This window comes from Nerophis lumbriciformis, linkage group LG11 (assembly GCF_033978685.3).
Source record: "Nerophis lumbriciformis linkage group LG11, RoL_Nlum_v2.1, whole genome shotgun sequence".
Lineage (NCBI taxonomy): Eukaryota > Metazoa > Chordata > Actinopteri > Syngnathiformes > Syngnathidae > Nerophis > Nerophis lumbriciformis.
Window position 1 is genome coordinate 13,920,828 of NC_084558.2, and position 17,505 is coordinate 13,938,332.

Consider the following 17,505-nt stretch of genomic DNA (forward strand, 5'->3'; position numbering starts at 1 on the left):
CACTGCTATTTTCTCAGAAGGGTGCCAGCTGTTATTAACCTAGAGGCAGAGGTAACCTACAGCAATGCATTTAACGCCACCCACTATGAGGCTTTCAGTCCTGCTTTGAATTGCAGCAGCTGTCTTTCTGTCTCCAGAGAACGAAGTTAGCTTCTCGAGCTTTTTAACTAGACTTGTTGCACATTCCAAACCTCTCCAGTTCCATTGGTAGCAAAACAGGCCCAGAGCATAATACTACTACCACCATGCTTGACGGTAGGGTTTAAAGGCTCCACCTTTTATAGTAATAAATTCATAAAAGAAATACACTTCATGAATGTTTTTTTGTGACCAACAAGTATGTGCTCCAATCAATCTATCACAAAAAACAAAAGTTGTAGAAATTATTGGAAACTCAAGACAGCCATGACATTATGTTCTTTACTAGTGTATGTAAACTTTTGACCACGACTGTACATTTGTTCCTATTAACATTCTTCCTTGTTTTAATAATGATGTTTTGTGTTTTCTGCTGTCAAACCGTATTATGATGGCCGGTCTGCAACCGTCTTTTTTGTTTTGAAGTGGATGGCAGGCCTCCATGTGTCCGGTGTCCAGTTCAATTCCCTTTGACAGCAAAAACGCGGCTACTTGCTTCTCTGTGGAGTTGTTGTTTTGTCCCACGGGCTTTCCCCCTTCGTCAGAGGCCACTGCTCGAGCTTATGTTCAGAGTTTGATTTTGAGCCCGGTCACAATGACGTCATTTGCTCGAGAATATTGTTCAAGTTCAGCAACTCTGTCAATCAGTTCTTGCACACGCCGATCTTTTTCGCCATTTTGGACGAGTAGCTGTTTCACCTCTTCCCCAAGCAGTAGGATGGTTTGCTGCTTTTGTTTGACAACTGAAATATCTGCTGTTACAAACTTCAGCGCCCTCTTGATCTCCTCGTCAGGCCTGAGGTCGTCAACTGCCGTCGGCCGTTGTCGTCATCGGGACCTAGTGAGTGTCAGACGCCGCCGGCTCGAGAATGTCGTGGAGCCCTTGTGGGTGTCGGTTGCTGCCGAAGATGGTATCTCACCAGGTCTCTCGTTGGGTCACTCGCCGGTGACGACGCTGGTATCTTACCGGGTCGCTCGCCGGTGACGACGGTGGATTTTGCCGTAGCGCGAGTCGCACTCTCTACGGGCTGTCGCACGCTCTCTGGGCTGTTGCACTCTCTATGGCAATGATGGTAAAAGGTTTGGTCAGAAATATTCAGTAGATCACAGACTGTGACTATGTCAGAGGAAGCTTAATTTAGTTATAACCAAATAGTACACCTTTTTAGATACTGCCCTCTGCATATGTCCACATTTCATGACCATACCATATAGACAAAATTAAAACATTGAATTCTGAATCTCTACCAGATTTGTCTAAAAATGTATTAACGGTGGAACTTTGAACATAATGCTGCCTGTCATAATTAATAAGGGTGCAACGATTCGTCGACATTGTTTACAAATGCCGACACAATACATTTCTCGACATAGTCGTGACGTCATCACTCGTGTTTTTCTGGAGGATGCGAGTCAGCACCGCTACTTGCATCAACATCGCAGGTAAAAACATGTACAGTGTGGGAATATTTCCTCCTATTCTTGTTAAAAACATGAATACCATGTTGAAATTGCAAAGCAGATCTTGTTTTTATGACACTACATCTGTGATACCGGCGCATATAAAGCGGAGGAATGTAGGACATCTGGAGGATACAATCTCGCTAACTATCTCAGTAATACAGTTAGTGTGTATCTTTCTAGCTAGCTAACAAGTGTGAGCCGAATGTGTGAAAAACAAGATTTAACTATCATTTTAGCCAAAGTCCGCCAGCTGAACTTTGTCTCAATCAATCCAGGTACTTTTTAAAGCAGCGTCAATTTGCAATGCAATGAAGAAAGGCACAATAACAGACACAATTGCACTCACAGGTTAAAACCACAAAACTCCTTCACTGTAACAGCCAGGTCTCTACAATGATTAGGAATAACAAAATCGATTTCACCTTGTCGGTTAATATTCTTAATGTGCAGTTGAAGGGAGGGAGGGGGTTGAGGCAGTGTTGACAATGCTTTGGGCACTACCTAAATGTTTCAAACCACTCATTGCTTGTCCATTCCTTACTTTAGACTCGTTCTGAGTTAGCGAAACAAAAAAAATGCTGTGAAAAGACAAAAAAACATCACACAAAGTCGCAATGAGCTAACTAGCTAACGGTAACACTGCTCTATTGATAGAGATCGATAAGACCGCCTACAATGGATGGGCTGCAGGCAGTCAATGGCTGAATGAAACTGCCGTACACTTAGACAAGGTTCATACAACAAAGCTTATGCCTGTTCGATCTGTAGTTTGTAAATCGAAAAGTTTGCCGAAAGGAGGGGTTTGTAAATAGAGGTCCCACTGTACTTTGAAAATCTAATTCCCAGTCCAGTAGTACCAAATGTATTCCCAAAAGTACTTTAATAAACACGCTTAATGGGTTTTTCACTTACTGTACAGAATGTTTCTTTTGGAAGTATAACAACTTTTGTAGAGAGGCCGACCACACTCGCTCACGCTTTGAGCAGACAAGGACACAGGTGGAAAAGTTGCGCAATTCAGGCATGTGCAATGATGTGACTAAAAGAGGACATGGTCAATTGAATTCAGGTCATACCTAAAGCCGGCCCTTTACTGTGCCATGTTTTTATGAATGTGCCAGCAGAGTGCTAATGTTTTCCCGACAACATTTCAGTCCACTTCACTTCCCAGCTTGAGAGAAAGCTCGTAGATCTCATTCTGCTTGATGGACAATTAGACAAGTTAGTCGGGCACAGCTTTTTTAAGCACTGCTTTGACCTCAGGGAGAAATCTAGTGGGAGAATTGCTTGTAGGCGACTGGAAAGTATGTTACAATACAGTACATCATCTGTATTGCGAGTTCGGGCTCTCTTAACATTTTTGGTGTAAAAGGAAGATAAATGTATTTCCTCTATCAAGGATTCAGTCCGAAGGGTACCTGAGGCCTCATTTAAAAAACGGTGTGTGGATTCCATGGCAAAACCTTACGCAAGAAAATATTAATGTCTAAAAACTATTGTGCGCCCAATTGTACGCAGTCTTCTCAATATACCTTAGATGCCACTTGCACGGATTTGTGCACACAAGAGCGAATCCAAACACAATTCAACCCCGCTGACACAACTTTTTTTTGTGTGTAGCAACTTTAATAAATAAAGACCCTGGTGTTTGTATTACCATATTTTACAAACTATTAACTATAAGGAAAAAAACATATAGTATAAGTCGCTCTGAACTACGTCACATTTCTTTCTCATTTATTTTTATGTTTAAGTCTACATATGATGATTCTGACTACATTTAACACACTAGCTTTTGGTCTAGGCTTCCACAACTCGGTGCAAGCTCACACCAAAATGCATTAACTTTATGATTTGACGCTTTGGCATTGTCTAACATGAGAATCCAACCTTGTAACATCCGTAAGTCAGAAACAAGGAAAATCCTCATAGGTCCTTTTTAACGTAACACATAAGTAGTTTTTACTATTAAGCCTGGTTTATACTCTCACGTCACGTAACTTGCGTAAGCGACGCCAAAAATCCTAGCTTCGCGATGACGCGGACCTCAGAGCTGTGATTGGTCAACTTTTGAAGAGGAGGGTCCCTGAGCACAGGAGAGCAAACTTTGTGCTTGAAATGCACACATTATTGTATGAAATTAAGCAACAGTGCTTAAACATTTGCATGAAAACTTATATGTAGTTAGTATCTTGGTGCACTCTAAAAATACTTACTGAATGTATTTTTTTAGCTTGTTGTGTTGTTGCGTCCAGACGAAATCACAAAATAAGACACTCTTGTTTCCTTTTATTGCCAATCTTGTGCTCACAACAGGTTCAGTTCCGACACATTTTTTCTCATACACACACGCCTTTTTCTCTCACACATAAAACTTCCTTGTTCTTCGTCAATCATCTTCTGCGAACGGTATGTTCCCGAACATGAGAGCTCTGAATAGGGCTGCACAATTAATATTGAAACGACATCAAGGTTTTAATTAGTGTGATAAATAACCACATGAGGCGCTGTTTTGTTTTTGTTTTTCTCCGCTGTCACCGGCCTTTGAGTGACAGACATGTTCACCCATCAGAATTGTTGAGCTTTGTGTCCTTTGTCTCCTGGCCAATGAAAAGTGTTTAAGTAAACAGCAATATTTGCGTGCGCTGCAGTGGAAGCTGCCAGTACGCTAATAACAAATACCCTTTGCTCCTTGGAAAAAGTTTAAATGGTAACTCGGCCTGGGCCAATAGCCAAAATGTCAAGCAATCTAACAATGAATTAAATGAAGTTGAAATACTTTGCCGTCATCGTTAAACTGCTATGTCTGTGTGAGTTTGTTTTCTGAGGCAGCCGTTCACAATCTTTGTCTTGGTGGGCGGAGAGGAAGACCGCTCCCTTACTACACACACACGCACACACACACACACACACACACACACACACACACACACACACACAGAGGAAACGTGACAAACAGACTGCCTCGCTCCTCGTGACTCAACAGTGACAAGTTCCACAAAGTAACAAAAATTAGGAGGGAAAATATGATTACCGGTACAAAGCCAAATGTCCCGTTGTGGAAATATTTCAGCTTCAACCCAGATGGGCAGTATGATCAACACGGTGACATCAAAAAAGCAGCCTGACATAGTTTTTTAAACTGGGGGGGAAAAAATCACTTTAAGATGTTTAATATTTATTTCATTACATTGTTGCTCAAAGAGATGAGAGTCCATTTTATTTTTTTGTTTATTTATTTGGGATAACAGTTATTTACCTTCCAATTTCAGTACAATGACCCTTCTACAGTAATGAGAAATAAATGTGTATAACCCTTTAAATGGTTACTTGTTATAATCGATAGGTTGATTGGCAACACTAAATTGGCCGTAGTGAGTGAACGTGAGTGTGAATGTTGTCCATCTTGAGATGGCGACTTGTCCAGGGTGTACCCCGCCTACCGCCCGAATGCAGCTGAGATAGGTTCCAGCTCCCCCCGCGACCCTGAAAGGGACAAGTGGTAGAAAATGGCTGGATGGATATGTTACACACATTAAATTACTGTATAGTTTTTAGCAGTTATTTCTTCAGTTTAGGAGCATGATGTCAACAGCAGCTCTGAGTCTCTGCATAAAGCCAAATATTGTTAAAGTAAATTATTGCATATTGTATTTAATGAATAAAACAATATGCAATAATTTACTTAGTGTTTAGCACCTTGAGACAGGAATATGTTGATTGACAGTCTAAAAGTAACATGTCTTTCTGTCACTCATTATTTTCACAGTTGTATTCTTAAAAAGCGCAAATCAAATCGCAATTAGGTTATTTTCTCAATATCGTGCAGCCCTAGCCATGAACATCAGTAACACAGTAGTATACACATTAACGCCAGCATGTCGTTAACTTAGTTGTGTTTATTTTCACTTACATAGCTCTCTCTTGTTCCATGTCCCGAACAGCTGAATAGTGTTGCAAATTTGCTCGTCCTCTGCTGCTACTCATTCAGAAGTTGCACAATCCATCTTCACAAAGGTATTTCATTCTGGTTTATAAGTAAAACATCGATTAAAAGTAAACTAATGATTCTGAATGATTAGTTCTAAGTTCAACAAAGACGTCAATGTTGTGGTTGTCTTACACTATTCACAAGAGGTAAATATCTAGCCAATGACACTGCGGTTGCTCCATCAGATGACTCTGCCCCTTAGTGTTTTGGAAGAGAGTCTGTTGCCACCCCCCACGGAAGAACTATAAATAAAAAAAGACGCCGTCAGAAGGGACGGAAACTACGTGATGCCAGAGTATTTTCCAGTCTTTAATATACAATAGCACACAGAACAGTAGGCTGAATGGGTGTCTCGTATGTTAACGTAAAAAACAAACGCAGTATTTCAGCAAAGTATGCATGTACGGCGACAACATTATTGTATCTATTTCGAACGTTGTATCTTATTTTTCTTAAACTACAGAGTAGCGTACAACAGGTATAAAGACACAAATTACGTAATTTTGTTCTCTCTAATTTGAAGCCATGATGAAATCGCTCCTCCCTCCCCAGAAAAAAATTGTGATGTCCCATTTTCTACAAACAGGAAGTGGTCTGCTAACATACAGATGGGTAAATTAACCTGAGAGTTTATAGAAAATGATACTTAACTAAAGATGAATTATGCCAAATTCTTCCGACATGTGTTCTAAAACGACAAGAGCTGGACGCACTATATGGCTGTGTCACAAAAAGGGAGAATCGTGTTATTGCTGTGTGTGTGTATAGTATGTGTGGTGTTGATTTAGTGTCGGCAGACATACGCATATACAGTACATAAACACTCTTAAACACTCGCACATGCTTTATTTGGTGGTGTGATTAATCATAGCATCTTGGGGAGTTTCATAGAAGGTTCAGCGGCACATGAATAACAGTTCTATTATCTTTGTATCCCTCCCTGGTTGTATTTTTAGGTTCTGCCTATGTTTGGTTGGTCGGTTGAATCGTACATACTTAAAATACAAAACACATTTCCAAACTTTGTAGACTGGGCCATTGGGGTCACATGGACCAAGGAATTATATCTTCGTGAAATTCTGGTTAAGTGTGCTAAAAAATACATGTATTATTAGTTTGAAACATTATAGCATCACAGTCAACATTACATCCCAAAATCATAATGGTACGCCCCATCCCTGCTAACTAACAAATATAACACATATCTTCTGTAGGAATGTTCTGATTATGGTTTAATGCTGCAGATTCCAATACCTTGAGTCCATGAGTGAGATTGGTCTGTACCGATGACATGTATTAACTGTGCATTTTTCAATGTATTTATGGTGCGTGCTATTGACAGTTTAACAATATCAACATAACAAATCCCTACTTCTCTTGTATTACATATCATTTGTTTGATCAAAACAAAGTCAATAGTCCACAATAACTAATCATTTGTTTCAAGACAGGTTAGCTTAGCAATTAGCATGACTTGTTTACGGTGTGAAAGATGTTTAGCCTCATCCTCCAGAAGGGACAAGCAGTAGAAAATGGATGGATGGATGGACGGATAATATACTAAGAAATGCAGTTTATTTGCTGTAAAGGAGGTGATAATTATTAGTTTAGGGGAGCGGCTCCACACTGTATATGGAGACACATAATTAGCTGCTAGCCGCTTGTCAGCCACAATGCATTAATCAGCGTAATGGCTGATCCCGTTACTTTGTAAACGGAAAACGGCTGATAGTGATCGGGGGCCGAACGATAGACAGATCTCTATTCTTCAGTTGTTTTTTTCCATTTGTGTTAACAATTCATCCTTGGTAGAGGTCACGTTCCCAAGTGGGATTCTTGTTATATATGGTCATTAATGTTTTGCTAAAACAACATATCAAATCTAAGACTTTTGCAGTTTTGTACAATGCATCCGGAAAGTATTTCACTTTCACTTTGTCCTCATCATTCTACACACAATACCCCAATACGACATCGTGAACAAGGGTTTTTTTTCAAATGTATTATAAATTTAAAAATTCAAAATATATGTACATAAGTATTCACAGCCTTTGACACACCTATCTTTGGGCAGTTTTGCCAATTCTTTTTTTGTCCGTTCCTTGTTATAGCACCTCTTAAGCTCCATCAGGTTGGATGGGAAGTGTTGTTTTTCATCCAGGATGTCTCTGTACATTACTTTCTTCATTTTTCCTTCTATCCTGACTAGTCTCCGTTGAAAAACATCCCAACAGCATGATGCTGCCACCACCATGCTTCACCGTACGGATGGTATTGGCCTGGTGATGACCGGTGCCTGGTTTCCTCCAAACATGGTGCCTGGCATTCACTTCAGCCTTTGTCTCCTCAGACTAGATAATTGATTGATTGATTTATTTATTGATTGATTGATTGATTGATTGATTGAGAAGTTTATTGACATCTTAAAGAATTGAATCCATGTAATGCTTTAAAAAGGCAAATGAATGGCACAAAAAGCCAAAAGGCTTGTTTCCATTGTGGCCCATTAAATATTCATCACATTTGATACATTCAATAATAAAAGATACTGTATATAACCTGTAATATGTATGTATATTAAAAAAAAATTATAAATGATGTACATATACACAGTATACATGTCAGGTGATTTGAAAAACAATATATACAAAAAATGGAGTGGGGGGTATATACACTATGTACATTAATTTTATTTATTTATTTTTTATTCATATATATGAATTAAAAATAAACATTTCACATTGTCATTATAGGGTATTGCTTTTAGAATTGTGAGAACAAAATTGAATGTATTCTAGATTTTGAAATAAGGCAGCTACATAACAAAATGTGGAAAAAGTAAAGAGTTGTGAATACGGATGCACTGTAAATGGACATAAGTGCGGTGAAAATAGTTCTAATCGCTTTCACACTTTCTACAAGATTTGTAGACGAGACAGGAATGTCTTTGTTGGAATTTTTGCCTATTCATCCAGAAGAATATTTGAAAAAATAATTCATAAAAAAAAATCCTCTAAGCATGCCTTAATTGATCTTGTTTTGTACACTGGGGCAAAGTCATGCTAATAAAGATAAGGGCATTCCCCAAACCAGTGTGACCAACTACTCAGCAGGGAAAGTACGCATTGACTGTCCGAAAAGTTTCTAGAAGTCGCGAGATAATGTCATCATCTTGGCCATGTCACATGTAATTGTAGTAGACACTGTAGAAGAGAGGAATAACTTCATCGAAGAGTAAAAACATTAAAAACGAAACAAATATGCAGTCCAGGACTAGGTATATTGTACAGTAAGTGATGTCAGATATCTATCTCATTCCACACTGCGTTTTTTGGCCAGCTAATCTCGAATGTTCCTCGTGTTAGGCGCCTTATGTTAGTTTCTATTTATTATTTATTACTGTGCTCCTGTATTGCCTATTTATTACTGCCTTTCTTAATATTCGCTGGGACCCGAGTCCAAAGTGTGTACCGTATATGTGCAAATGTGTAGGAGTATGACAAACAAAGCTCCTTGAATCGTGGAATCTTTGAAAATGATCTCCATCAAAACTGTCTATGTCTACACAAAAACGTGTGCACCTGCTGTCATGCACATTTTGTCCAATTAGAAGCCTAGGAAAACAGCAAAAGCTGACCTGGTGGCATTACGCCTTTGTTATTATAATGTTTATTTTGATATACCAGATATACAAGGACATGTACATTATGTTTAAAACCAGCCTGCACTTACACAGAGCCCTGGGAACATTATGAATCTATTTTAAGTACCTAAAGCGCGCATAAACGTCTGTGCAGGTGAAACCCAACAATTTTGTAGAATTATGAAACGTTTAATCAGCAACACGGTGATATATTACATGTAGAGTGAAGTGTGCATTATTTCTAAAATCAGCGCACACTAACAAGGAGCCAAGAAAAACTCTTGGATGTCTGAGTGTGTCTGTGCACTTTGGGCACTTGAAGAGCAGAGGGAGCGGAGAGCAAAGAGTGTAGGGATTTTGACCTACAATATATACATTATACCCCCAAAAATTAAACCATACAGTTACGGATTGGCGGGTACCTTTCACATTTGAACTAATATGATACCTATTCCCAGTACCTGATATACTGGTACTCAATCGCACCAATTTATGTACTGTTGTGTGTGTTAATGTGTTAATGGTAATTAACTCTCACACACACACACACACACACACATATATATATATATATATATATATATATATATATATATACATATATATATATATATGCACGTTAGGTCAGGAAAAAACACAGAGGCTATATCATCCCTACAAGCCTGTTTCGCAAGTTTTCGCAGGTTTTGGAAGGGATGATATAGCCTCTGTGTTTTTTCCTGACCTAAATTATATTCCGCTCTACATCGGTATTGAGCACTGTCTAACGGACAAACCACAGAAACCTCAACTATATATATATATATATATATATATATATATATATATATATATATATATATATATATATATATATATATATATATATATATATATATATATATATATATATATATCCATCCATCCATCCATTTTCTATCGCTTATTCCCTTTTGGGGTCGCGGGGGGCGCTGGAGCCTATCTCAGCTACAATCGGGCGGAAGGCGGGGTGCACCCTGGACAAGTCGCGACCTCATCGCAGGGCCAACACAGATAGACAGACAACATTCACACTCACATTCACACACTAGGGCCAATTTAGTGTTGCCAATCAACCTATCCCCAGGTGCATATTTTTGGAAGTGGCATATATATATATATATATATATATATATATATATATATATATATATATATATATATATATATATATATATATATCTCCTCTCTGAGCTGCCACCTTAACGTGGTAGAGGAGTTTGCGTGTCCCAATGATCCTAGGAGCTATGTTGTCCGGGGGCTTTATGCCCCCTGGTAGGGTTTCCCAAGACAAACTGGTCCTAGGTGAGGGATCAGACAAAGAGCAGCTCGAAGACCTCTATGAAGAAAACAAGCAAGGAACCCAGATTTCCCTTGCCCGGACGCGGGTCACCGGGGCCCCCCTCTGGAGCCAGGCCCGGAGGTGGGGCACGATGGCGAGCGCCTGGTGGCCGGGCCTCTCCCCATGGGGCCCGGCCGGGCACAGCCCGAAGAGGCAACGTGGGTCCCCCCTCCAATGGGCTCACCACCCATAGCAGGGGTCATAGAGGTCGGGTGCGATGTGAGCTGGGCGGCAGCCGAGGGCAGGGCACTTGGCGGTCCGATCTTCGGCTACAGAAGCTAGCTCTTGGGACGTGGAACGTCACCTCGCTGGGGGGAAGGAGCCTGAGCTAGTGCGCGAGGTGGAGAAATTCCGGCTAGATATAGTCGGACTCACTTCGACGCACAGCAAGGGCTCTGGAACCAGTTCTCTCGAGAGGGGCTGGACTCTCTTCCACTCTGGCGTTGCCGGCAGTGAGAGGCGACGGGCTGGGGTGGCAATTCTTGTTGCCCCCCGGCTCAGAGCCTGTACCTTGGAGTTCAACCCGGTGGACGAGAGGGTAGCTTCCCTCCGCCTTCGGGTGGGGGAACGGGTCCTGACTGTGGTTTGCGCTTACGCGCCAAACCGCAGCTCAGAGTACCCACCCTTTTTGGATTCACTCGAGGGAGTACTTGAGAGTGCTCCCCCGGGTGATTCCCTCGTTCTACTGGGGGACTTCAATGCTCATGTTGGCAGCGACAGTGAAACCTGGAGAGGCGTGATTGGGAAGAATGGCTGCCCGGATCTGAACCCGAGCGGTGTTATGTTATTGGACTTTTGTGCCCGTCACAGATTGTCTATAACGAACACCATGTTCAAACATAAGGGTGTCCATATGTGCACTTGGCACCAGGACACCCTAGGCCGCAGTTCCATGATCTACTTTGTAGTTGTGTCATCGGATTTGCGGCCTCATGTTTTGGACACTCGGGTGAAGAGAGGGGCGGAGCTTTCTACCGATCACCACCTGGTGGTGAGTTGGCTGCGATGGTGGGGGAGGATGCCGGACAGACCTGGCAGGCCCAAACGCATTGTGAGGGTTTGCTGGGAACGTCTGGCAGAGTCTCCTGTCAGAGAGAGTTTCAATTCCCACCTCCGGAAGAACTTTGAACATGTCACGAGGGAGGTGCTGGACATTGAGTCCGAATGGACCATGTTCCGCGCCTCTATTGTCGAGGCGGCTGATTGGAGCTGTGGCCGCAAGGTAGTTGGTGCTTGTCGTGGCGGTAATCCTAGAACCCGTTGGTGGACACCGGCGGTGAGGGATGCCGTCAAGCTGAAGAAGGAGTCCTATCGGGTTCTTTTGGCTCATAGGACTCCTGAGGCAGCGGACAAGTACCGACAGGCCAAGCGGTGTGCGGCTTCAGCGGTCGCAGAGGCAAAAACTCGGACATGGGAGGAGTTTGGTGAGGCCATGGAAAACGACTTCCGGACGGCTTCGAAGCAATTCTGGTCCACCATCCGCCGCCTCAGGAAGGGGAAGCAGTGCACTATCAACACCGTGTATGGTGAGGATGGTGTTCTGCTGACCTCGACTGAGGATGTTGTGGATCGGTGGAGGGAATACTTCGAAGACCTCCTCAACCCCACCAACACGTCTTCCTATGAGGAAGCAGTGCCTGGGGAGTCTGTGGTGGGCTCTCCTATTTCTGGGGCTGAGGTTGCTGAGGTAGTTAAAAAGCTCCTCGGTGGCAAGGCCCCGGGGGTAGATTATGATCCGCCCGAAGTTCCTTAAGGCTCTGGATGCTGTGGGGCTGTCTTGGTTGACAAGACTCTGCAGCATCGCGTGGACATCGGGGGCGGGTCCCTCTGGATTGGCAGACCGGGGTGGTGGTTCCTCTCTTTAAGAAGGGGAACCGGAGGGTGTGTTCTAACTATCGTGGGATCACACTCCTCAGCCTTCCCGGTAAGGTCTATTCAGGTGTACTGGAGAGGAGGCTACGCCGGATAGTCGAACCTCGGATTCAGGAGGAACAGTGTGGTTTTCGTCCTGGTCGTGGAACTGTGGACCAGCTCTATACTCTCGGCAGGGTCCTTGAGGGTGCATGGGAGTTTGCCCAACCAGTCTACATGTGTTTTGTGGACTTGGAGAAGGCATTCGACCGTGTCCCTCGGGAAGTCCTGTGGGGAGTGCTCAGAGAGTACGGGGTATCGGACTGTCTGATTGTGGCAGTCCGCTCCCTGTATGATCAGTGCCAGAGCTTGGTCCGCATTGCCGGTAGTAAGTCGGACACGTTTCCAGTGAGGGTTGGACTCCGCCAAGGCTGCCCTTTGTCACCGATTCTGTTCATACGGCGTGGCGCAGTGGAAGAGTGGCCGTGCGCGACCCGAGGGTCCCTGGTTCAATCCCCACCTAGTACCAACCTCGTCATGTCCGTTGTGTCCTGAGCAAGACACTTCACCCTTGCTCCTGATGGGTGCTGGTTAGCGCCTTGCATGGCAGCTCCCTCCATCAGTGTGTGAATGTGTGTGTGAATGGGTAAATGTGGAAGTAGTGTCAAAGCGCTTTGAGTACCTTGAAGGTATAAAAGCGCTATACAAGTACAACCCATTTATTATAACTTTTATGGACAGAATTTCTAGGCGCAGTCAAGGCGTTGAGGGGATCTGGTTTGGTGGCTGCAGGATTAGGTCTCTGCTTTTTGCAGATGATGTGGTCCTGATGGCTTCATCTGGCCAGGATCTTCAGCTCTCACTGGATCGGTTCGCAGCTGAGTGTGAAGCGACTGGGATGAGAATCAGCACCTCCAAGTCCGAGTCCATGGTTCTCGCCCGGAAAAGGGTGGAGTGCCATCTCCGGGTTGGGGAGGAGATCTTGCCCCAAGTGGAGGAGTTCAAGTACCTCGGAGTCTTGTTCACGAGTGGGGGAAGAGTGGATCGTGAGATCGACAGGCGGATCGGTGCGGCGTCTTCAGTAATGCGGACGCTGTATCGATCCGTTGTGGTGAAGAAGGAGCTGAGGCAAAGCTCTCAATTTACCGGTCGATCTACGTTCCCATCCTCACCTATGGTCATGAGCTTTGGGTTATGACCGAAAGGACAAGATCACGGGTACAAGCGGCCGAAATGAGTTTCCTCCGCCGGGTGGCGGGGCTCTCCCTTAGAGATAGGGTGAGAAGCTCTGCCATCCGGGAGGAGCTCAAAGTAAAGCCGCTGCTCCTCCACATCGAGAGGAGCCAGATGAGGTGGTTCGGGCATCTGGTCAGGATGCCACCCGAACGCCTCCCTAGGGAGGTGTTTAGGGCACGTCCCACCGGTAGGAGGCCGCGGGGAAGACCCAGGACACGTTGGGAAGACTATGTCTCCCGGCTGGCCTGGGAACGCCTCGGGGTCCCACAGGAAGAGCTGGACGAAGTGGCTGGGGAGAGGGAAGTCTGGGCTTCCCTGCTTAGGCTGCTGCCCCCGCGACCCGACCTCGGATAAGCGGAAGAAGATGGATGGATGGATGGATATATATATATATATATATATATATATATATATATATAGTTGAGGTTTTATATATATATATATATATATATATATATATATATATATATATATACATACACACACACACATATATAATAACACTTGCTGATATGTGCTGTCCCATTGTTTTCTTACACTTCTGAGTCTCATTTGCAAGTAATGACAGTTGCTCTCTGAACAACAGGACTCAGGGTCAGGGTGATTTTAACATCAACATGCACCATTATTATTAGAGATGTCCGATAATGGCTTTTTTGCCGATATTCCGATATTGTCCAATTCTTAATTACCGATTCCGATATCAACCGATACCGATATATACAGTCGTGGAATTTACACATTATTATGCCTAATTTTGTTGTGACGCCCCGCTGGATGCATTAAACTGTAACTTTACCATGATTTGATTAATGTGGACCCCGACTTAAACAAGTTGAAAAACTTATTCGGGTGTTACCATTTAGTGGTCAATTGTACGGAATATGTACTGTACTGTGCAATCTACTAATACATGTTTCAATCAATCAATCAAAAACAAGGTTTTCCAAAATAAGAGAACAACTTCAACTCCAGTTATGGAAAAAAGTGCCAACATGGCACTGCCATATTGATTATTGAAGTCACAAAGTGCATTATTTTTTTTAACATGCCTCAAAACAGCTTGGAATTTGGGACATGCTCTCACTGAGATAATCCTGATACCCACTACAACTATGGGAAATACTATACTTTGACTTTCACAAAGTGCATTATTTTTTTGGTGGTTGTCGGGGGGGGGTATATTGTAGCGTCCCGGAAGAGTTAGTGCTGCAAGGGGTTCTGGGTATTTGTTCTGTTGTGTTTATGTTGTGTTACGGTGCGGATGTTCTCCCGAAATGTGTTTGTCATTCTTGTTTGGTGTGGGTTCACAGTGTGCCGCATATTTGTAACAGTGTTAAAGTTGTTTATACGGCCACCCTCAGTGTGACCTGTATGGCTGTTGATCAAGTATGACTTGCATTCACCTGTGTGTGTGTGTCAAAGCTACATATATTATGTGACTGGGCCGGCACGCAAAGGCAGTGCCTTTAAGGTTCATTGGCGCTCTGTACTTCCCCCTACGTCCGTGTACACAGCGGCGTTTTAAAAAGTCAGAAATGTTACTTTTTGAAACCGATACCGATAACTTTGAAACCGATACCGATAATTTCCGATATTACATTTTAAAGCATTTATCGGCTGATAATATCGGCAGGCCGATATTATCGGACATCTCTAATTATTATGATCTTGATAATATTAGGTTTGTATTATAACTTGGGACGGCGTGGCGCAGTGGAAGAGTGGCCGTGCGCGACCCGAGGGTCGCTGGTTCAATCCCCACCTAGTACCAACCTCGTCATGTCCGTTGTGTCCTGAGCAAGACACTTCACCCTTGCTCCTGATGGGTGCTGGTAGCGCCTTGCATGGCAGCTCCCTCCATCAGTGTGTGAATGTGTGTGTGAATGGGTAAATGTGGAAGTAGTGTCAAAGCGCTTTGAGTACCTTGAAGGTAGAAAAGCGCTATACAAGTACAACCCATTTATCATTTAACTTATTATGATACTTGCATTTCTAGTGTCTTTCTGGCCCTATTCTCAGCCTCTGGTGTGCTTTTATATAGACTCCTACATATGAACTGTTGGTATGATGTGGCAAATTCATTATTTAATGATTCACTGTGAGCACAGTGTGCTCTCACAGAAATATTCATAAATTAGGTCACCTTTCGTAGTCTGTGTGCTGTTTGATTATGCAGGATGGTGGACATGATGATTCAGGGCAAGTTCACAATGTTGATGCCAGTATCAGCAGTTATGCAAGTGATTTTTTTCAGTCTTTTGGGGGAAAATCAGGCGGGGCACTCAAAATGCATGAATGGTCTTTATTTAATTTCTTCAGTACTTCTATTTCATTTTTATAATTACTTTTTACCCTAACTACATGTGTCTGACTACATTTATTGCTAGCAAATCATAGCTCTCCCAATTCCTTCCTGTCCTCAAAGCACTCAAACGTCATCCTCTTGTAACTATCACTCATTTCAATGCACATCGTTTTGGTAGTAATAAACGGCACCAGCTTGTCCCTTCCGAACAAGGTGGGGGGAAAAAATTGCACGTATAAACAAATCATTTTGGAGCCTGACTTCAAAGAAAAGTTTGTTCCGCATATAATTTCAAGTGGTCAGTGACACGGCGCCGCTGCTGCAGGGCTGAGCCGAACCTGCGTCGCTCTGATGAGAATTCCGCTTGTGATTGAAAATAAATTGAAACTTGCGACACCCAAATGCGTGTCGCTGGGTTTTTTTTTCTTCAAGAAGAAAAACACTACCTAATTCTGTCTCTCTTTTCCTGCCAATTCCATTTGTCTTACAAAATAGTGCCTTAATGTTAATAGTGCAAGTAAGTTTTAAGTAAATTACACCAACCAAAGAAGTAAAGCTGCATAATGTGGTTTTAAATACTTGTGTTAGCTCTAAATGTGCTATTTTAAACAGCATCGACATGGGGGAACATTAAGTGGCTCTGTGTTGGCCTATTTTGGTCGTCTGTGCTTTGAGGTGTTAAGTGTACATATTTCATTGGTATTTGGGTGGCTAAAGAACAACAAGGTCAGAGGTGGTGTGAAGCACATGGCATCAAACCTATTTATGATTGTGATATTTCCTCCGCAGAGGCAGAACAAAGGCACCCACTAATTAATCCCCCCCTTCTCGCTTCTAGCTATTGTCACACCTGTTTGACCCTGTCTCTCTGCAGGGGTGAAGGCGGTCTTCTCTGGCCACTATCACAGAAATGCAGGTGGCTGCAACGACGGCCTCGACATGGTCGTGAGCTCTGCCATCGGCTGCCAGCTGGGCGAGGACACGCACGGCGTCAGGGTGGTGGTCGTGACGGCTGATCAGGTGATCCATCGTTACCACACCTTGGATCAAATGAAAAAAGAAGGGATGGATGAGGACCTCAGAAAGCTCCTACAAGCCTGATGATCTTAAAGGTCAATTTTTTGTGTAAATGGGATTTTTTTAATTAAGATTTACCAGTTTAAAAACACATTATATGACAGTGGAACCTCTAATGTCGAACCCAAGCCATTCCAGAACTCTGGTTGACTTTATATATGTTCAGATTTCATTGTTTTCAGTTCATACATACTAAAATACTCCGCTGTTGCTTTTTCTAATAGAAATTAGCGTACAGTTGGAACTTGTATCTGTCAGTAGACTCCATATGGAAGCGCTAAAAACTACAACATGGCTGACAGGGTGGAGACGCAGTCAAAGGGGGCTTGGCCTGAAGGAGGGCATCGGTACATAAACAAGACCGCCCACAAAACGACACATTCTGGAGAGACAATCATAAAGCAGCTTGAAAATGGTCTGTAAAATATAAGCTATGC

The 17,505-nt window shown here is 43.0% G+C and overlaps 1 protein-coding gene across 5 annotated transcripts in view; it reads left to right on the forward strand.

Annotated features, from left to right (window-relative positions):
- cpped1 (calcineurin-like phosphoesterase domain containing 1) overlaps nt 1-17,505 on the forward strand; it is an 87,111-nt gene that overhangs the window by 58,685 nt on the left and 10,921 nt on the right. For 3 of the 5 annotated variants that reach the window (XM_061967297.2, XM_061967298.2, XM_072914080.1), the window contains exon 6: nt 16,866-17,011. In XM_061967297.2, the coding sequence (XP_061823281.1) occupies nt 16,866-17,011 (146 nt within the window). Of the gene's footprint in view, nt 1-16,865; nt 17,104-17,505 lie in introns of all 5 variants that reach the window. The other 2 variants (XM_061967296.2, XM_061967295.2) reach the window with 1 other exon arrangement.